General features: G+C 36.9%; 7 protein-coding genes across 7 annotated transcripts; 2 read left to right on the top strand and 5 right to left on the bottom strand. All coding sequences in view use genetic code 12, as the record gives it.

Moving 5' to 3' along the window:
- Positions 1 to 506: 506 nt before the first annotated feature.
- Positions 507 to 3,974, top strand: MSU1 (3'-5' RNA exonuclease complex component; the record flags this gene model as incomplete). Its single annotated transcript, XM_001525924.2, has 1 exon — positions 507 to 3,974. One exon carries the CDS (start codon positions 507 to 509, stop codon positions 3,972 to 3,974), a length of 3,468 nt encoding a protein of 1,155 aa, XP_001525974.2.
- Positions 3,975 to 4,258: 284 nt separating this feature from the next.
- On the bottom strand, positions 4,259 to 5,332 carry PVL30_003368 (uncharacterized protein; the record flags this gene model as incomplete). Its single annotated transcript, XM_001525923.2, has 1 exon — positions 4,259 to 5,332. The coding sequence occupies one exon, from the start codon at positions 5,330 to 5,332 to the stop codon at positions 4,259 to 4,261; it is 1,074 nt and encodes a 357-aa protein (XP_001525973.2).
- Positions 5,333 to 6,563: 1,231 nt separating this feature from the next.
- Positions 6,564 to 7,727, top strand: PVL30_003367 (uncharacterized protein; the record flags this gene model as incomplete). Its single annotated transcript, XM_001525922.2, has 1 exon — positions 6,564 to 7,727. The coding sequence occupies one exon, from the start codon at positions 6,564 to 6,566 to the stop codon at positions 7,725 to 7,727; it is 1,164 nt and encodes a 387-aa protein (XP_001525972.2).
- Positions 7,728 to 7,994: 267 nt separating this feature from the next.
- On the bottom strand, positions 7,995 to 9,515 carry utp15 (U3 small nucleolar RNA-associated protein 15; the record flags this gene model as incomplete). Its single annotated transcript, XM_001525921.2, has 1 exon — positions 7,995 to 9,515. The coding sequence occupies one exon, from the start codon at positions 9,513 to 9,515 to the stop codon at positions 7,995 to 7,997; it is 1,521 nt and encodes a 506-aa protein (XP_001525971.2).
- Positions 9,516 to 11,058: 1,543 nt separating this feature from the next.
- Positions 11,059 to 12,228, bottom strand: RPL3 (60S ribosomal protein L3; the record flags this gene model as incomplete). The annotated part of the gene is made up of 1 exon (XM_001525920.2): positions 11,059 to 12,228. One exon carries the CDS (start codon positions 12,226 to 12,228, stop codon positions 11,059 to 11,061), a length of 1,170 nt encoding a protein of 389 aa, XP_001525970.1.
- A 609-nt stretch (positions 12,229 to 12,837) lies between these two features.
- PVL30_003364 (uncharacterized protein) lies at positions 12,838 to 15,348 on the bottom strand (the record flags this gene model as incomplete). Its single annotated transcript, XM_001525919.2, has 1 exon — positions 12,838 to 15,348. One exon carries the CDS (start codon positions 15,346 to 15,348, stop codon positions 12,838 to 12,840), a length of 2,511 nt encoding a protein of 836 aa, XP_001525969.2.
- A 3,698-nt stretch (positions 15,349 to 19,046) lies between these two features.
- On the bottom strand, positions 19,047 to 21,270 carry PVL30_003363 (uncharacterized protein; the record flags this gene model as incomplete). The annotated part of the gene is made up of 2 exons (XM_001525918.2): positions 19,047 to 20,972; positions 21,127 to 21,270. The coding sequence occupies 2 exons, from the start codon at positions 21,268 to 21,270 to the stop codon at positions 19,047 to 19,049; spliced, it is 2,070 nt and encodes a 689-aa protein (XP_001525968.2).
- Between the last annotated feature and the right edge of the window lie 357 nt (positions 21,271 to 21,627).

Here is a 21,627-nt window from a genome sequence, read left to right as displayed (position 1 = left end):
CCTACTTCTTTTGCTTTGAATCTTGAGAAAAGTATGAAGCAAGTAGAACGTAGAGTATGAAGAATGTGCAGATGTTGAACACGAAAGAGGAAACGAAAAAAAAAAAAAAAATCAGAAACAGAAACAGAAACAGGATATAGAAGATAGGATGTTGTAAATAAACAATGCTTGTTTACATTTTTCTCAAACAATACGAATTGCGCGCATAGAATGATTTCAATACAAAGCGCAAAGATCAAATCTATACCTCTTTTATTCTCATACTTACAATTTTGATCTATTGTTTGTGCGGCTTTGGCCTCATCACAAAAATTGACTGAACCAATGTTGAATAAGAACACTTGAGTAAGACGTTTGTTGAAACAGACAACTGCCAAAGAAACCAAATCGTTTTCAAAGTAAAACCAACTGATAAACAACTAACAAAGTAACATATATATATATATGTATATATATTTACATATAAATATATATTTTCAAATAAATAAATAGGCAGCATAGACAAGATGAAGAGGATTAAGTGGAATAATAATCTTGTCAGAGAACTTAACAGGGCATTCCTGGGTCAGAAAATTAGTACGAGATGTAGGTCATCAAAAAGTCTGTTACATAACAGAAGACGAGGGACTCGAGACTCCTTTGCAGAAAAAGATTATAATCCATTGGCCAAATATCAGGAATCAGCGGATTTGGGCCGGCTATATGATTACGACTCGAGAGTATTCGTGAACAAGAAAATGAAAGCAGGAGGTTCGGGAGATTTGCGAAATGTTGTTAAATTGGACAAATCATTTCTTGATGAACTTAAAGACAAAGCGACATTAAAACAAAAGAATAGCAATGACGAAAAGTTTAACTCACAGAATCTTAAGAATTTGATCAAATCAAAAAAAAAGATTGTCGATTATGATGCACCGCATTTGGATTTAAGCAAGTCTAATAAACAACTATTTGATGAAATAAGGAAGAATGCTAGACAATCTCGGGATTTAAAATATAACAACCCTTCGAAAAAATGGAGTAATTCTTTTAGCAATCAGGAGCTTAAACAAATGAAAAAGCTATTCAATTCTATTCCGGTGGATGCTACAGTGAGTGGAAAACTGATTACTGATGCATTACAGGTTGGAGACTTGGTAGCTATTGGACAGGAGCTTTTGAAGCTTTATATTGTTGCCAAAGTTCCCGAAAGCTTTGCCTCAGCAATTGTCACACTTTTGTCTGATCGTGGAGACGTGCTTTTCGTGCACACAAGCACAATCTGTCTTAGGATTCCGGGAGCTGTGCCAACATCACTACGGCCAATGCTAAAACAGTTTGTTGAGCTCGAGACAAAGCACCTTGATAGTATGCCCATTGGAGTGCCAGATGCAAAATTCTCAAAATCCAAAGAAGCTTTGCCGACCGATTTGCAAGCTGAATATGTATCAATAGAGGCTAGCGCCGAATTGGACGAGGAAGCTGAGTATGAGCCTCAGAATCTTCTTGTTACGCAAGCTTCCTCACAATTGCTTACAAATACAGCAGTTCAAACCTTTTTAGTGCCTGAGCCGGCAAGAGAAATGTACTATAAAGCTTTGACTCAAGTTTCCAGCGATGCATTCAGCATGATTGAAGAGTTCAATACAAAATTGGAGAAATTACACCGAAGTTTGCAGTTTGATATGACCTCTGAGTTGAATGCGCCAAGATCAATATCGATTTTTGAGTTGTTAAGCCGAGTTGAAGATGTAGAAAAACAAAACCAAAATCCTAGTGCAACCACGAGTCTAGCTTTGAGTCCTGCAAAAATGGTGGATTATGACAAGATCTCATTCCCCATTGCAAAGTATATGGCTATTGTCTTTGTTTTGAAAAAGCAAAGTAGGCTATGGACTATTCAAAAATCCTCGCAAACTCCTACCAGAGTGACTATATGGCCACTAGCACAAATAGTTCATGAGGATTTGATTTTGCAATATCTCAACAATAAAGGCGGTATTGCTGAAATTGCCAAATACTGCGTAGAAAAAATTGCACAGGTAGACTCCATGCACCAAACGTCGTTATCATCATTGCCACCACCGCCACCACAATTTGAAAACATAAAGAACATACTCAAAGCGTATGTTATTGGCAAATACGAAAATAACCCCGGAGTATCTTCCACTGTCATTTCGCTCTTAAGAGCAATTGATGATGGTCTTTATAAAAAAACAGGTGTAAGTCAGATTGAAGATGCTTACAAGTTTGAATACTCATCTGGTAAGGCGTATGACTTGCTTACCAAGCTAGACAATGACATAATTTCAAATCCCAATAATTGGTTTCCCGAAGCAAAGTTACCAAGCGAGGAATTGAAGCTTAAAAGCAGTAGTCAGGAAGAATATTTGCGATATTTTGATGATGCCTACAACAGCATTAACCGGGACATTTTGATGGATAAATGCCTATCTGAGAACTTATTTGCGAATGACCCTTTGGCCAAAATTAGAGTAGACATGACTGAAGTTCCAGTATACTGTATTGATGATGCCTCTGCGCATGAAATTGACGATGGAATTTCGATACATGAAGAAAAAGGTGAATATGTAATCTCCACTCATATTGCTGAGCCGAGCTCTTTTATAAAGCCAGATTCTCCATTAAGCTCTATTGCATTGGAAAGAGCGAGTACAACATATTTTCCAGAGAACGTTGTGCCTATGTTCCCCAAAGCGATTGCCGATCTTGCAGGGCTTGGTGTAAACGGCAAAGAAACGAGAACATTTGTTATTCAATACAGATTAAAGAAAGAGGATATTGACTTTTTCATTGAGCAAAGCGAACAGGATTCAATGTATATACCAGAGCCTACATTTCTTGAAAGGGTCAAGCAGCAGGCTGAACTGAGTGCAAAGGTTAAATTTGCCTTAACTAAACGATACCCACAGGGATTCACATACGATGCAGTTGAAAATTTACTCAATAGTGGAGGAATATTTGGTGCATCAAATCTTGGTAACGGGCGTAATAGTGGAGTATCTTTATCAGCTACTCGAACAGATTTTCAAAATCTTAACAAGTTGTCGAAAATTTCCAAATTGTTTTGGCTTCACAGAAAATTGAAAAATGCTTATGTAGGAACTGGAAATGCACGTATTTCCATTAAACAGACCATGGCTGAAGATAAGGACCTTTTAATTGATGGATCTAACCTTATCAGGATTAAATTGCCAAATTCGACAAACTCCATAAGCTTTGTTAAAGACAAGAAGAAAACATCAGTCCAGCTTGTTACCGAAAATATGATTATGGCTAACTATCTTGTTGCGAACATTGCCGACAAATTGGGCATTGATATCTTGTACAAATTTCTGGACCCCAAATACGAAAAGAATTTACTCAATGAATATAATGACCTTTTAAGAAAAGCGAGTCAAAATGGGGACATACCTATGCAAAAAAAGTTGGATTTATTTTTATTGTTCCCTAAAACTTTTATACTGGCCACCCCCCAAATGCACTTTCCAATGGCGTTGAGTATGTATAGTAACATTACTTCTCCGCTCCGTCGATACATTGATATCATTAATCAGTGGAAATTTCAAGAGTATCTTCTCAAGACCGAAATGGTTTCAAAGACCTCTGTTGACGCTGTCATTTCACATCTAAACAGTCGTGGTGAAATACAAAAGAGGTTGCAAAAATCTACTGAGGGTTTTTGGCAAGCATTGATGTTGAAAGTGTTTATTCAGCAATACAGTAGTCAAGAAAATATGGCAAAGGATTTGAACTTGACTCTATGTTTAAGACATAATCCTGCCAGCAGCCAGATGGTATCACTAGTACATGACCTCTTTACCTTTGTCCGCATGCATTTAGAAGTATCGAATGCTTTATTGCAAGACATAAAGAGCGGCAAAGTGCAAGTGGGCGATCCACTCGATCCAACAAGGTTAGTATGCAAAAAGCTAGATATTATTGAAAACGAGTTGATCTTTGAATATAAATAGAAAGGGAATACCAGAAGAAAGACTTGTAAATATCAAATAAAAGCGAAATTGAGGCAAAAGAGGCAAGAGAGGCAAGAGGCAAATGAAATATATAAAGAAAGAAAAAAGGGGAAAACGAATCATGTAAATAGAAAAAGTACCATTTTTTTGGTTTTGGTTTTCGTTGTGGTTTTGTTTGATGCGATAATGACCAAAATAGAATGCTATGAGATCTAATGTATTACAAGTTTTTTACAATATCTATTTTTTATTTTTTTTTTGCCTTCTAGGTTTCGTAATGATGATTATGCCCATTTACCGATAATGGCCATAGCTAATGCGCCCAAGGCCAAAAAGAAATATGCAAGCAATAATTGATTCATGGAAGAGTTTTCGAAATCACCAGAGTAGATCAAGTCGTAAGCCATAAGCTCAGCTACGCTATTGTAGATCAATATTCCGGCACAGGCAGCATCAAATGTTCCTGTGACTATTAGTGCAGTTCGCGAACCTGCTGGATAACTACCTCTCACTATTAATCCAATCCCGGCAGCAAGCGGTGTCGTTAAGCTATATGCAAGTGACATTAACCACGGTACATATTTTTTCCCTGGGGGCCACTGCGTCGTTGCAAATCGGGTGCCTAATCCCAAGCCTTCGAAAAACTGATGGAACCCTATGGCAATGTACAATGTAACAAACTCGTCCCCTGATATTGTTAAAGAAAGGCCAACAAATATAGAGTGGAGCACAATTCCGCACTCCAATACTATGCAATTGAGTATCTTTTGATACATTTTTTCAAATGATTTGATATTAACTTTATTTTCCTCGTTTTCATTGTCGCTATGTTTCTCCTTGTCAATATTTTTTGTTGCACTTAGCACAGACAACGACCCTGAAGAGCATCTGCTAATGGAGATCTTGTCGCTAGGTTGCAGTGGATTTTCAAGTCCAGACATGTTAGCAGCTTTTTCAACCAATTTTTTGTGGGCAACCGCGTCAAAAAAGAAAATTAGATACAACGCCATTAGAGCTATTGCTTCAGTAAATGGATACTCTGTAAATGGTGCCCCAAGGCATGTATTTGTGAGACTGGCATTAGCCTCTGCCATAAGATGTATAAACCCGGTGGCAATAATAACTCCGCTTCCAAAGAATTTGATTGCAAAAAATACGTAGCTTGGAACTTTAAATTTTTGAGTATACATTGCAACCAAGGGTGCGAATGCACCTAAAGCTGAAAGTATAAACAAGACTGGTACCGTCGTAATCCTGGCAACAAAGTATTTTCCATTGTAATCATTTCCTGCAAGGCATTCGTCTTCATTTCGCTGAATGATGTTGAGTATAGTGTACTCTTGTTCGTATCGATTCATGGCAACATCTATCTTCTTTCTTCTTTTGTTATTTTTTGTTTGTTTCTTTGTTTCTTTATTTTAAACCAAATGCAACTAGTAGCAGAGGTTCAAGTTTTAGCAGCAACAACAACAACAACAACAGCAACAACAAGAGCAAAGTAAACTGAGGGAGGACCAAAAATAAATAAAAAAAAAAATAGAAAAAAAAAAAATTTCAAAGAAAGGAAAAGGAAATGAAATGAAAGGGGAAAAAGAAAGTTGGGCTCACTTATATATAGTCATTTCTGTTTCTTTTCCTTTTGATGTTTTGTTCTGTTATTTTCTCTTTTCATGCTAATCTGGTGATAACCGTTTAGATGTTCAAATTTCCTTGGCATTGGCTGGACACGCACGGATGCAGTTTAAAGCGAATGTATGGTTTCGGAAAGGCGCAGCAGCGTACAATCACTGAGCCGACTAAAGCAATTTTAAAAAGTCCTCACTTGGGCTAGAAAGTTTTTAATCGTGCTTTAACAAAGTGTGATGGTGGACTGGTATGAAAAGTATGGAGAGAGAGGACGGTGGGAGGAGGAGCGGGAGGGAAGTAGAACAGTAAGACTTTTGAGTTCTAAATAGCATTTCGCATCTGTGTCTTTTGAGTATAATATGTAATTTTATGCAAAAAATTTTAAAATTCACTTTCTGCTAGCCAACCTAACCTGATTCTTTATATGATAAAACCCTTATTCATATTTTGATTTCTAAAGTAACTTAGTTCTTTCAGTTTAGTCCTACTGGAAAGAAAAACGTAAGATAAGAATGAAATAAAAACAGAAAGAAAATAACCAAAAACCAAAAAAAAAAAAAAAAAGAATCAAAAAAAAAAACCAGAAAACAATGTCGTCTGATTGAAAACATGGTTTGATGGAAGCGTATTTTCAATCTTTCCTTGACATTATATTCAATAAATACTATTTGAAATCAGCGTAACATGGTTATTTCAACTTTTTCTTTTTTTCCTTCTTTCCTTCACCTCACTTTCTTCCTTCCCCACCTTTTCGATATTGTACAAGTGAAAACCTGGCAAAAGAAGAAAAACAAATGCGTTTGGTAGCATTGTAGCTGAAATTATAATAATAAATAACAACCACAAGATCTTTTATAGTAATTTGTAGCTCCTACCAATCTCGATTATAATAGCATATCTATACATTTCGCCATTCTTTCCCTTCCCCTTCTTTTCTCCCTCCCCCTCCCCCTTTTTTCAAGCATGGTTGAAAGTATAGACGTGAATAACAGGCAGGAGATTTTGGTCGATCCATCTTTTTCACTCCTAAACTCATTTATATCCTCAGTTGACCATTTGCCCTGCGATATTATCCGCTCTCTTTGGCTAGTCCAAACATGCAATTTGAAGATTGACAAGTTGAGACAAGGACTCAATGATATCTTACACAAATACCAAACAGATGGATACCTTAAAGATGCTGAGCTTGCCACGGTATATGAATTGCAAAATCAAATCAAATGGTTGAGCAAAGAAGCTGTGCTGGAGAGCAAGGCTCTAAACTGTCAATTGATCACGCACAAATTGTACTTGCAAGAGGAGATAAACCAGCTTCATAATCTCAAAAATATTGAACAATACAACAGCATTAATGATAGGCATGCAATGGAGTTATTGCGAAAGCAATTGAAAGCACATTATAGAGAGAATCCATTGAGATCGCAAGTAGAGGCACTCGCACAACAACAAGAACAACTGCAACAACTGTTAACAAAACAACTGCAACAACTGTTACCAACACAACTGCAACAACTGTTAACAAAACAACTGCAACTGGAAAAGAAGAGTGACCAGACCTCAATCAAAAAGGAATCATCAGGCCTTAAATTGATTTTACGAATACCCAAGCACGACAAACTCGATAAAAAAGATGATCGTGACATTAAAGAAGTATCACAGAATAATCGCCCAAAACTAGGACGACCGAAATTAAAGACAACGATAACGCCTGTCCAGAAACCAAACAAGATAGTGAAGCCTGGAGAAAAGGCTAAAGACACTAGGGCTGCTGAGTTCAAGAAAGGAAACAAGAAAAAGATTACAACACAAATTCCTGCAATAAATGAAAATAATTTGAAAATAATCGTGTCACAGAATGCTGTTGAAAAAGACGAAGAGGATAAACGGTATTGCTTCTGCAATCAGCCCTCCTTGGGTGATATGATAGCCTGTGATAACGAGGACTCGTGTCCCAATGGAGAGTGGTTTCATTACAAGTGTGTCGGCTTGCTTAATAGGGTTGATGCTATGAAATATACTACAGGAAAAGAGCAGTGGTTTTGTTCAGAAAAATGCAGAGAGGTGGTAGAATCGAAAACTACTACAAAGGAAGAGCAAAAAAAACGCAAGAGAAGGAAAAAATGGTGAAGTTTTGGTTCCCTTATTTTTTTCCTCCGTTTTCTTCTTTTTTTTGACCTTTTTAATTTTTTTTTCTTTTTTTTTAATACTTTACTTCCATTAATCTCTAATAAAGGTTATAATTTGAACTATTGAATTCTTTTTTAAGTCCTTTTTGTGTTTGTTGGTTTGTTGTTTGGTTGGTTGGTTGGTTGGTTGGTTGGTTGGTTTGTTGGTTTGTTTGCTCGTTTTAAGTCTTGATATGCCTCCTTGGATTTTGAAAAAAAAAGGAAAACCTTATTGGGCTGTAAGTAATTCTAACATACCGTTGATTTCAATAGCTTCATTGCACTTTTTGATTTCCGTCTCAATCTTTTTCAAAAGACTGTTAAACGATTCCTCAAGGATTACACTTTTGTCAATCTTGTCACCATACATCTCCAAGATTACCGCACTATAGTCGCATAATAGATTGAATGATCTCACATCTTCTATATTTTTAGTAAACCATTGCAACATTGGTAACAAAGATATCTCGTCTCTTTCGAAAAGCGCGATTCTCATCTTGCCCCTCTTCTTCAACTCATTTAAAATTGTGATGGTTTGCTCTTTAGGTAATCCCGGTGCAAATGCGCTGTCCAATGCCTCTGCCCATTTGAAAGCATTAAGGTATTTCTCAAATTGTTTTAATTTCCCCTTTTGTTGCAGCTGAGGTGTACTAGTATTGTTCACAATCTCGTATTCTTCTTCGCCAGAGTAGTCCCTGCCTTTCATCATTCTCGCATATGCATTTGTTGTCTCTTGTTTAACACCTTGTTTTACCTTTGGCTCCGTCTTCTTCGTTCTGATTGAGATTAAGCCGGACGTTAAACCTGCGGCAAAGTGTTTATGATTTTCTGGTGAAACAGCACATGTCAAAACACCACCACTACTGAACTTCCAGCCAAATTTGACATCCCAGTTTGTAGTGTTGTAGTCAAATATTTTGACATGACCATCCAATGATCCCACTAGTAAACCCTTTTCCTTTGTGTCGTGCAAGCAAGTTGTTGTCTTTGTAAAATTGTCGAGTTGATGAATTTGTGCATTTCTAGTCAAGTCCCATATTTTCACATGCGGACCACCAGCACTAACAATAGTGCTTGAGCTAACAGCCAAAACATCCGTGACAAGGTCCTCTTGGTCAAAGCGTGCTACTGCTCCCGTCGAGTCTCTTGTGTCAAACAATCTCACAACTCCATCGTAACACCCGGTAAGAACCATGTTGGGGTTTCCCGGGATGTAATTTATGCTACGAATATAATCACCATGATGTGACTCATCAAATTGCATAATTGGACCTTGAGAGGTTTGTGAGATATCCCAAAGCCTCAATTTCCTATCATCTGAACCGGTGAACAATTGTGAAGCGATTGTCGGGTGAAACTTTACTGCATGGGTTGGATGCAGTGAAGGGTTTAGACTAACCAAAAGATTTCTAGGTTGATAGCTATCGTAGATGGACACCAAGCCAGTGGCATCCGAAGCACAAATCAATTTACCATCAAAACGATAGTTCGATGCAAGGACCACATCCTTGAACCTCGAAAACGTCTTGATAACTTGGCGTGTTTTCGAGGAAAAGACCTGAATACGCGTGGAAGACGTGACAGAGAAATCATGTGGTGAAACTGGGTTAAATTCAATGTGATTGATTGGATGATTCTCTTTTATAAGTTGCGGACTAACATAACTTCGCCAGTACCTTTGCTCTGGAGTAGTCTGAGCAACAAGCGTTGGATTTCGCACGGGCTGAACACCTTGTCTAGCTGATGACATCTTATATATGTGGCAGTAAGATGTTGAAAGATGTGTTTCTTTTTTATTATTATTATTATTATTGGGTATTTATATTGTGTGATTAAAGAGCCGTTCTAGTGTCCCTTCTTTTCAAAGGCAGTATGTAAATTTTCGATGGTCTTCGCAAAAGGGAAATTATGGCGAAGTGACACAAAAATTGAGAATCTGGTAGTTACAGAGTTTTTTACTACAACAAATTTTTATTTTTTTTATATTTTTTTTTTCTCTCTTAATGTTGTTGTTGTTGTTGTTGTTGTTGTAGGATTGTAAAGTATGTGTGTGTGCGAGTGTGTGTGTGTGTGTGTGTGTGTGTGTGTGTGTGTGCGTGTGTGTGAGTGTGTGTGTGCAAATTGCTTCAAGAGTCAAGGAAGAGAAAATAAAAAAGAAAAAAAAAAAAAGGGCAAGGTTGCAAAACTTGGACGTGGTTAACGAGTTTGAATGAAAACTTAGACATCTAATACAGATTTTTGCCGTACTTGAAATTAGTATAGGGTAACAGTTTGGACCTTGTTGAATCTGTCAAAGAGTTGCTTTGGCTACTAGCATTTTTTTTTTATGGAATATTTTTTCTTGTTTTGAAATTTATATTTTCTTGCTAGTATATCTTTGTAAACACACAGGCTGAGTATATAAGCACCAGCTTTCGAGTCTGAGTGAAACAAAAGACAAAAGAATGAAAAAAAAAAAAAGAAGATAGGGAGAAGGTTCCCTATCGAGAAACAAAATGGAATCTGTAATTATAATAAGCATCAACTATTCAAGGAATATGATCCTGATTATCAGAATTACTTGATTTGGTTTGTCACAGTTTATCAATAATTGTTTTTACACCTTTTACCAGGGAGTAAATTTTTTTGGCACGAAAGTAACTAAAAGATTAGTATAATTCTTTTCTTTTTTTTTATACTTTTATACTTTTTCATTTTTCTATATTCTCTTTGGAAAAAAATCATATAAGCTTTTTCCAAAATCAATCATATACTCTACGTAAATGTCCTAATCACAATTATGCTTTGGTCTTACTACGTATATAAGATTTGTACATTTTTGTTAACAGTCTTGTTTGGCTCAACTACATGACAATTTTATCAAAACCTTGTGGGTTATTTATTTTTCCATCGTTTTTTCTCGCATTCTTCTTTAGTAAAAAAAAAATAATCACGTGATACGCCGATTACATATATACATGTAGCATTAATATATATATATATATAATACACAATATAGATGAGAATATAAGAAGCGTGGAACTCAATATACATATAAATAAATATATGATGGATTATGGTTTAAAAGTATATAACCTCTTCATAAACTACTATATATCAATAATGGAAAGCAACTTTTGAGCCTATAATTTCTTACTTTCATATTCCTCTTTAGCTTATTAATGGAATATATAAAGAAACAAAATACAAGAAAAAAAAAAAGAAAAGAAAAAATCAACACGATGACAGTTTTAATTTGAATAGAAAAGATTTATACAAAATAAAAATACTCTATAAAATTACCTCAGTCACACTTAGTTTTCCAAGTCCTTCTTCAAGGTACCCAAGAAAGCGTGCTTTTCAGCTGGGGTTTGGAATCTACCCTTACCGAATCTTGAAGCAGTGTCAATCCATTTCAAGTTAACTTGTTCCAAAGCTCTTCTTGAAGTGTCAACGTACAATGATTTTCTCAAAGTAACAATTCTCTTCTTGACACCTGGGATAGAACCCTTCAACAAGACGAAATCGTTGTTAACGTTACCGTATCTAACGAAACCACCCATTGGGTTAATAGTCTTCTTAGTTCTGTCAAACTCAGTAGCACCATTAGATTCATCACCACCTTTACCAACACGGTAAACCTTGTGGTTGATAGAAGTTCTGTGGTGGTAACCGTTTTGACCAGCTCTAGCAACGGTCCAGTTAACGTTAGCTGGATGCCAAGCACCAATACAAGCAACCTTACGCAAACCTCTGTGGGTCTTTCTTGGCAACTTCTTGGTACCCCATCTGTGGGTAACACCCTCGAAACCGTGACCCTTGGTGACAGCAATAACATCAATCATCTCGTTTTGCTCAAAGACAGAGTCAACTGAAACTTCCTTTTCAAAGTGTTCCTTAGCCCAGTCAACCTTGTCAGAGATTGAACCACCGTTGATTTGAATTTCAGCCAAGTGAGCCTTCTTTTGAGACAATGGAGTCTTCTTGATTTGGGTGTGAGCCAAAACTCTAACAACTGAAGCATACTTCTTGATTCTAGCCAATTCAGTTTCAATTTGCTTAGCGTCAGAAGCATACTTAGCAGAGTACTTGGTGAAAGCCTTCTTCTTTGACTTGTACCAGTTCTTGTAGAATCTTCTCTTGATCTCTTCGGACAAGTGTTCAGCCCAAACAGTGGTCAATGATCTTAAACCTCTTGGAGTTTCAACGTAACCAACAACACCAACAATAACCAATGGTGGGGTGTCAACAACAGTAGCAGCCTCAACGACTTCTCTCTTGTGCATCTTGGAACCTGGTCTGTCCAAGTCTCTAACAATGGTGGTCATACCAGCCTTGTAACCAAGGAAAGCAGTCAAAGCAACTGGCTTAGATTTAACATCCTTTGGGAATGACTTAACTCTTCCTCTTTGCTTAGCAGCTCTCTTTCTTGGCAAGAAACCCAAGGAACCGTGACGTGGTGCTTCGTATTTTCTGTGAGACATCGTTGAATGATATTCGTGAATAAGATGGTGAAAGAAAGAAAGAAGAAAAGGGAAGAAGAAAAGAAGAAAAGAAGGGAAAAAAAAAAAGAAGTAGGAGTATGAAAAGATGTTCTGATGAAAAATTTTTCTTTTTTTTTTTTCATCTTCTTCCAAAAGAGAGAAAGAAAAACAAAACCTTTTATTTTCCAATTACACGACCTTATAAAGAGCGATAGTATATGCAGTACCACAGACATAGAGAACGCCATAAAACCAAAAGATCATGGAAACTTGAAATACGAAAGCATTAAAACGATGATTTCAAGTATGGAGTAAAAGCAAGAGTAAAAGCAAAAGCTAAAGCTAAAACGAGAAAATATGATAGAAGCAGAGTGAAGTTCTGGTACAAATTCAACAACAAGATCAAGAACTTTAGTATATGGAGCAAAAATTGAAAGAGAAAAAAAAAATCTCGATCCTGCCTAAAAAATTGGTCTGAAATATATATATATATCTAAAATCAAATGTCTGTGAATTGAAAACGGTTATTTCCTCTACATCGTACTAATCATCTAAATGTGTAAAAAAAAATCTTCTAGTTTAAATCTTCGCCCTGTTCCCCAATAATCTTTACTTTCCTTCATACATCACTCTTTTCAACGCTAATCGCGCATCACCAGACTCATCCGAGGAGTTTGCATGGTCGCTCACACCTCCTGTAGCGTCATCAACATTCAGATCTATTGAACGTGCTTCATATCGTTGCGCATTGCCACTATTTTCACTGTAGGCATGAAAGGTTGTCACTTGCGGGTATACTTCGTGCTCCGCAGGTTGATCCAGGTGTTGATGGTGCAGTATGTGTTGTTGATCAAGTACTTCACGGTTATTTTCTTCATTGTCAACCTCTCTTTGTTTCTCTGTAGACCCTACGCTTTGGTGGTGGTGGTGATGATGATGATGATGATGATGAGGAGGAAGTATTGGAGTCGATTCAGGTAATGGCAACTGTACTGTAGATCCTGGAATCGACGATCCCATAGGCAAAGACATTGACAAAGATGACGAAGAAATAGAATCTTGGTTATTTGCCAAAAATGGATTCATCATCAAATTGTAGTTGCTATGACTTCCTCCGAGTTTCTTGTACTGCGGGGAGTTTAAGCTCATCACTGAATTCATCAATGAGTTAAACTGTGGCGTAAGGTTGAACATCGGAGTCAATCCAGTTGAGAAATTTGATAAGAAGCTACTATTATGTATACCATTGAGGTCTCGTGGTGTTTGTGGCAACGTTTGTGATGGTGGTTGTAGCAGAGTATTTTGCTGTGGTTGTGGTTGTGATTGCGAGGAAGGAGCTGTTGGTGTATTTGTTATGGACATGATTTCGTCAATCGAAGCGAGTTGTGTCGATTCAAGTTTCTGATGCGTAGCTAACCCTGTAATATCAGAATTGTGCCTCCTTAATGGCGTCCTTGGTGCTGAATGGCCATGGTTAACAACAGCTTCTGTGTCATCAGAAGAATACGCCAAGATCGACTTCTTTTTACCATTCTGGTGTTCGTCTTCGACATTGTTATCTTTTTTGGCTTTATCGTCAATGACCGTTTCTTTTTTGTTTGCAAAAGTAGAATTCTCAGAAGAAAATGCATTGGTCGAAAAAACCGCCTTACCCAGTTTGTCTACAGTCAACAGTAAAAGGAAATCTTCCGAGTGTTTTCTTGAAATCGGCGCAGATTTGGCAGTCAAAACTCCTGCCAGTGCCAGTGCCAGTGCCAGTGTCAGTGTCAGTGTCAGTGTCAATGTCAGTGTTGGCTGTGTTCCTGGAGTCAGCTTATGAGACTCTGTTGATCGACCAACAGGCTCGTTAAATGCTCCCATTAATGAAACAGGAGGCAAAAGGTTTCTGGTATTTTGCTCCGAAAAACTGCGTGCATGAGCAAAACGTGGTTCTAAATTATCATGAGCCATGTCTGTAGCAGTGTTCTGCTGGTAGTGTAATGACATAGACTTGCTATGAGTGGGTGCAACAGGTACTGTCGATAAAGTTGTAGCTGATGGTGTTGTTTTGGTATTAGTAGCAATACCATTAACAATATCATTATTAGTGGTAGTCTCAGCAGCAGCAGCAGCAGCAGCAGCAGTAGCAGCAGTACTAGTGACAGGCACAAGAGCAACCCTCGCATTTTCCTCGTGAAGGGTATTTGATGTAGCAGGCGGGGTGCCATAGTATCCTTGGGACTGTGTGATCCTTGACATATTGTCCAATGCTTTCTTATCGACAAGGTAAGAATTTAAACTGGAGTTAGAATTTGAATGTCGAAAGTATGTGCTTTGGGAAGTCAAGGGTGTTGCTAGCAGCAGTCCTGTTGCTTCGGAGTTTGAAGTATACGACTTTGATCTTTTCACGCTCATCACTGGCGATGAGTTGGACACCGTGGATGTCGAGGAGTATTTTCTCTTCTTCTTACCTTTGTTGCTAGGACTGACTCGCATTAAGGGTGTAAACACATTTGGAGCGCCTTGTTTGGCTGCCATGTTGGAGTTTGACTCGGCAGGACTGCCGTGTAGCGGTGAAGTGTTGACGGAGATATTTACCGTGGTGGTGATTCTCTCTGCAAAAGAGTTCTTCTTTGGTGGCCTGCCTCTCTTTCTTTTTGGAGTTGGAGTAGGTTGTGGAAGAACAAAACCCTGTGCCTGTGCCTGTGCCTGTGCCTGTGCCTGTGCTTGTGTTTGTGCCTGTGCCTGTGCTTGTGTGTGAGGTTGAGATTTATGAGACTGTGGCGTTTGCCCCAATTGTTGGCGCTGCTTCTCTTGTTGTAACTCTTGCTCCCGTTGTAGCTGCTGTTGTTGCATCTGATACTGGTAACTATTCTGCTGAGCGTAGAAACTATTGGCGTGGTATGGATCGCTATTGAGTGTTGGTTGATGAGGGGGTAATAATGGTTTAGCTGGTGGAAATTGTTGTCGATTGGATGAAACAGGGTACAGATTCAAATTCAAATTCAAATTCAAATTCAAATTCAGGTTCAAGTTCAAGTTCGAGTTCGAGTTCAGACGAGTTTCAGGTTGCTGATGAGTGTGCAATTGATGCTCGAGACTCGGAGCATACAACACTGATGGTAAAAATTGGTTAGACATGTAAACTAAAAATTGAACTGTATCGATTCTTCTTCTTTCATTCGCTTTCAAGGAATGTGTATGTTTAACTTTGAATTTTTTTCTTTCCTCTTCGTAAATATTGAGAGTTATTATGTCAACTTAATCGATCTCAGCACTGAAGCTCGTGGTAAAAGGTGAAAAAGGGGGAGAAGAAGAAGCGAACGTGGGATAAGCAAATAATTAGAAATGGAAACAGGGGTATATGTTTGTATGTTTGTATGCTTGTGTCTGTGTGTGTGTGTGTGTGTGTGTGTGTGTGTGTGTGTCTGTGTGTGTGTGTGTGTGGGAAGATATATATATATATATATAATGAATTAAATTACCAATTCTTTCAAAGTTTTCAGTTGTTATTTTTTTGAAGTAATTTCCCCAATTTTCAACAGTATAACTATCGATGATATAGGATTATTCTTGATACTGCTGTTGCGTTGTTTGGTTGGTGCTTCCTCTGCTTCTTTTGCTTGAACTTATATGGGAATTTCAAAAGAAACCAAAAAAAAAAGACAAAAAAGCAAAAAAAAAAAAATTAAAGGAAAAAAGAAAAAACTTACACAGATTGTTAATGCTGTATATATACATATATATATATATGAATCTTTAAAGGAGAAGGCAGACGAAGCTTAACCTACAAAACTTGGTTGAAAAGAAGGAGTGGGAAGAAACACAAAGATAAGCTATTGTGGCTTTACCCAGTGGTGCAGTAATGTTGCTAGTGATAGTGGTGATTGTAGTTGCAGTAGTGTAATAATACTTTGCTGAGGAGTATAGATTTTTTGAACAAGAAGAAATCGACTGAACTGAACATCGAGAATTGACAATTGGAGAGGGGAGAGGGGGGGGGGGGGGAAAGGAAAAAAAAAAATAAAAAAAATAAAATGGACAATTTAATCCCAAATAGGAAATGTAATTGAGACGGATCTTTTATACACACCAATCACCTATCAGAAAGTCAACTTTCTTCTTGCACTTTTCATGTCTGTTCTCCAACCCGTGTGACAGATATTTATCCGCTCTATAGTTGAATACATTACTTTCTTTCATTCATTTTTTCTTTCATTCTTTCTGATCTTTACCCTAACCATTTAGTTTTCCTTCATCTTTAACTATTCTTCCACTGTAGCTGAGAAGAAGAAATAACTTTTCGTGTTTACCACAGCATACGATGTTAAAAAGTAAGAGAATAACTCTGGATAACAAATAAACGAAGAAACGAAGAAATGAAGAAATGAAGAAATGAACAAACAAATAACAAATAAGAAAAATAAAAAGTAAAAAATTAATAGAATAGATTAGCAAAAAAATAAAAATAAAAAAAGGATTTGGTATAATATGTTGAAGCGACATCGTCGACGTGGAGGTTTTTTAAAAGAGAAAGAAAAAGTGTGGTACAAAACGATACACTCCGCTTATTTCTTCTATAGTTCTACTTGTAATTCTTTTTCTTCTTCTTTCATCCTTTGAACATTAGGAATGGAGTTAGATAATGTATCTATGTATATATACAAAAGTAAAATTAATTAACGCAAGCGCAAAAAATATCGTAGGTTAGGCCTACTCCGCTTATGCAGTTATATTACATGCGTAAAGAGAAGAAATTAGCTTAAAAGAAAAGGAAGAGAAAGTGAAGGAGAAAGTGAAATAATCTAAAATGAAGAAAAAAAAACAAAAAAATTCAAGTGATTTTGGGTGTCTGTCCTAACCAAAATGAAACCAAAACATCTGATCGAGATCTGAATTGACAAGTTTTGTTTGACACAAAAGTTGTTGTGACGACCAAATTATATCTACAGAGTGCTATATTTTATTTTTATCTATAAATACCAATGCTTGTTAGATGAGCTGCCTTCCCCTAAAACATTCACAATTAATAAAATGCTGGTAACTAAGAAAAAAAAGCTCGTCATGGCAGTCGGTATTCCTTTTTTTTTTCCATATATACAAATTAAATTCCAGCGATACAATAGATAATGTGGAACAAGCACAGTTTATATAGATGATAATGAAACTATGTTAAAACCTTTCCTTTTCCTTTTCCTTTTCCTTTTTCTTTGTTTTTTTTTTTTTTTTTCCTTTGTCTTTGCTATTTGCTTTTATATAAACAATCTGCACAATGCCAAAGTGGACAAATAATAGCGATACCACACTGCCAGCATGCTTCTCTATTGGGAGTACACTAATGTAATAGGGGGAGCCAATAGTGAAAGATGGTGCAAAACACCGACCTGAAAATTTCATTATTGGAACCGAGCTCTTCCATGAACAAACCTATGTTGAAGCAAATGTACATTGTAACGGCACAAGTTTTATTTTATTTCATTTTTATTCATTTTGCTTTGTTTCTCTGTTTTTTTTCTTTTTTGTTTCCAACTCTTGTCTTCTTCTTCTTCTTCACATTGTACTTGGCTACTAACCGTCAAAATGTAAAAAAAAAAAAAACTGAGATTGAGAGGCGACGAGGCGACGAGGCGAAAGGTCTAGAATCCAGAATCAAAGTGAATACAAAGCAACAAAAAAAATGAGAGTAAAGATGAGTAACCTGAAACTCTTGATAAATGCCAGAAATGCTATAGTTTTCAAAACTATATATCAAATTGTTGAAATTGCTCAGGGCTCCATTTCAAGCAAGGGATTATTTTGTCAAATGTGTCGAAGATGACGCAACCTCGTTTCAATGTATAAGTATATATTTCTAACCAATGTGGTCACATTGAATGGAAAATATAGAACAAGGTGTTTTTTTTTCCTATTCTTTGTAGAGTTGTTTATACTACACTACAAGAAAGAAGTTTTTGAGTCTCCTTCTTATTTTTTTTTTTATAAAGTAAGGAGATGTCCTTCCAATATACAAATTTAGCCAAAAAATACAAAAATATACCCAACTATCCCTTCCAAATTGGCTGTTGAACTCCGCACGATTGTTGTGAGACACTCCAGCTTTTCCTTCTTCCCACAAGACAACACTCTCGACATTTCGTTGTATGACAATTGAGGTTGATGCTTCGAACCTATGTCTGTCTCTATGTGCCCATAAAACAAGAGATTTTATTTCTTATTTCTTATTTCTTATTTCTTATTTCTTATTTCTTATTTCTTATTTCTTATTTCTTATTTCTTATTTCTTATTTGACTTTGTATTTCACTTTACTTTATATTTTATTTTGATTCTTTTCTTGATGTAATCATCTTTTCTATTTGCAGTTTTTTCCCAAACTCATTTTTATTCGCTCGTAAAAAATTTATTCGAGACGCGTGTTGATGCACTATCTGATTTTTTTTTCTTGCACTCCAAAATATCTCTCTCTCTCTCCTTTTTTTTATTATTTAACTATTTTTTTTTTGGAATCCGCCTTTATTCATCTATAGTTTTTTATCATACGCTATTCATGATGATAATGATGATGAAGAAGAAGAAGAATAGGAGGAAGAGGAGGAAGCGGAAGTAAAAACCAAACAATTCAAGAGTTGGAAGACACCGATTCGAAATGCTTGGTATTGCTCTAGAGTTTCTACCATTATTATTTTTCAGAAATCAAAAGCTTTATCTAATAGACAGATGGTACACGCTGCTTGTATATACTTTTATAAGGCGCGTTGCTCACCGGGAGCTATATATATTCTTTCATCACTTTCACCACCAACACCACAACCACCTTTATCTTCTACACTTTACTAACTAACTAACTAGTTAATGTCTGAACCCATGTCTTTAATAAATCCACACGCTTGACTAGTGTAATTTCGGATTCATCTTCATCATCAATATTGTCGCCACTGCCGCTGTTACCAGCAAAGAAACCGTCATCTCTTGTCCCTGTTCCTGTTCCTGTTCCTGTATCTGTACCAACACCTCCACCAACATTCTCGCCAACTCCTCCTATCGTAGAATTCAATAAACCTGTATTGAAATTTGCCAACTCTTGTCCGCGTGCTGCTGCTGAAGCCTTTGCGGCGTTGCTATCTGCAATAAACTTTTGTTGTTCCTGAACAACCTGTTCATTGTGGCTCATTTGCACCTTGTAAGGTTTTGGCAACGCTGACATGACATAGGTGTACCACTTCTCTATTGCAGGAAACCAATCTGGTGGCGATTGGGGTCGATCAATGAGGAAAAAAAGTTTGTTAGCTAGCGACGAGGAAGTAAAGGATCCAGCCAATTCGCCCGTGGCAAAAAGCAAAGATGGATTACTATCAACTTGCATCATCTCATCAGTTGGCTCAACAGACCCTTCCAATCCACTCTCTAATCCACTCTCTAATCCGGTTTCTAATCCAGATCCAAATCCAGATCCAGATTCGGTTCTAGATTCTGTTCCAGCTTTTGTCACCCTCGGCTGATCCCTACCCCAAAGAGAGTCAATAAACTTAATATTATAATATATTGATCTCGCGGAAGTTGGTCTGAGTAAGTTGGTACAGACATCTTTGGAAAAAATAATACCCTTAACGTAATCAATTTTGACATCCTTAAGTTGACCCCGGCTTACAAGTTTTGACAAAAGATCTTCAAGATCACTAAAGCTATCCAAGTCGAGCGTTGCTATTAGATCAACAAAAGTTAGCTGATCTGTCTCAGCAATAAGCTTCAGCAACAAATTCAACCTCAAATTCTTTTGCAATTGCATCGCAGCATGTACAAATATATCATCGGTTCGAAATAGTGGATCATTATTCAACACCAGCTGAAGCTCGTGTATAGACAATGAATGATACGCATGGATCAAACTTTTGAGATTGTCAAAGTCTGGATTATTCAGTGCAAACGTCTGTGTCTCTTGAGACTGGAAAGGGTCCAATTCATCATCAGTCAATAGCGAGCACAATGCAAGATATTTCAAGTTCTTATTCTTTTTCTCATTGGTAGAACCACCTGCTTCGTCATAGCTTTTGAAACTTTGGTAAAATTCATATTTGGCTCTTTCGTAATCTTGCCGAAAAAAATGCACTTTGGCTCCACACTCTTTGATTATACCAACAATCTTTGGATGCGTCACAGCAGTAGTGCTCTTTAAGCTTTGTTTATATAGTCTGTTCATTCTGAAAAGGTCCAACGTTTTGGTTTGGAACAAAAACTCCATTTCCGCTGCAATGATCTCGAGATTGAATAGTTTGCGTGTAGCATCAGGAACATGCAATAGTTTTGTCTGAATTTCTCTTAATAAGGACTCAACAGAGTCAATACCGCTTTTTCCAATATGATATTTATCATTAATGCCACTATCGATCAATGAACTAAGTTGATTGCTTTTGATCTTCAACCATACCCGATCATTTATATACTCTTTTTGCTCGAGAATAGTCTTGTAAAATTGTTCAATAAAATCAGCATTTGAGATGTTTGAGTACCTGGAAATCATTCTTGAGAGTGACTCTTCGAGATACCCCTGTGATAAATTTGGAGCCAAACTCAAAACATGTTTTAGCCAAGACAATGCCGCGTCATAATCACCCTCGGAAAACGACAATTTGATCAACTGCTTATAACATCGAAACTGCCATTCAACTTCTGAATCTTTCAATTCCATCTCCGTGATCTTTTTAAATTTGCCAATTGCAAGAAGTGGGTCATCATCTTTAGTAGCCTTGGCAGTATAATACAAATTTTCCTATTCTTCAATGTTAGTATATTTCGCTTTATTTTCAGGTGGATACTTTGTGACCAATAACAAATAATAAAACAACATAAAACAAAAGACTAAAATTATTAAACCAACAAGTCTGTATTCATTTTTTCCTGTTCTAAAAATTGGCTTAACATACCACGCTCATATCGTCTTGTTCAATTTGATCATCTTCGTCGTTAGAGCCATCAAATTGACCAGCTGAGTCATCTCCATCTCCATCTTCATCTTCTTCAAACTCAAATTCATAAGAATCCTCTGAAAAAAGCTCTTCATCTGACATGACTTAAATGAGAAAAATGTGTGGCGAGAGTATAAGCTAAAAATTGACACAATTAGCCGCGGGGGGGGGGGGGGGGTGCGGATAGGTGGAAGGAATTAAGGTTAGGTTGGTGTTTCCATGAGTGGGTAGAAGGTCTCAAGTCCTTTCGGTTGATTTGTGGTGGAAATTGGATGGCGGGAAGCTTAGATTAATTCTAATGCGGCTCAAACATCAAATCACGTGACTATTTCATTGCTTTTACCTCCTGTGAGATGCCAGGAACTCAAACGAACAGTGAAACAAAAAGTTGCGTACCTTGGGGAGCACAATAATAAATTTAGACTTAAAAAAGTAAAGGAAAAGAAAAATGTTCATTAA

This window comes from Lodderomyces elongisporus, chromosome 4 (genome assembly GCF_030384665.1).
Source record: "Lodderomyces elongisporus chromosome 4, complete sequence".
Taxonomy (NCBI): domain Eukaryota; kingdom Fungi; phylum Ascomycota; class Pichiomycetes; order Serinales; family Debaryomycetaceae; genus Lodderomyces; species Lodderomyces elongisporus.
Note: the sequence above shows the minus strand (reverse complement) of the source record. Positions and strands in the feature narration are given on the sequence as shown.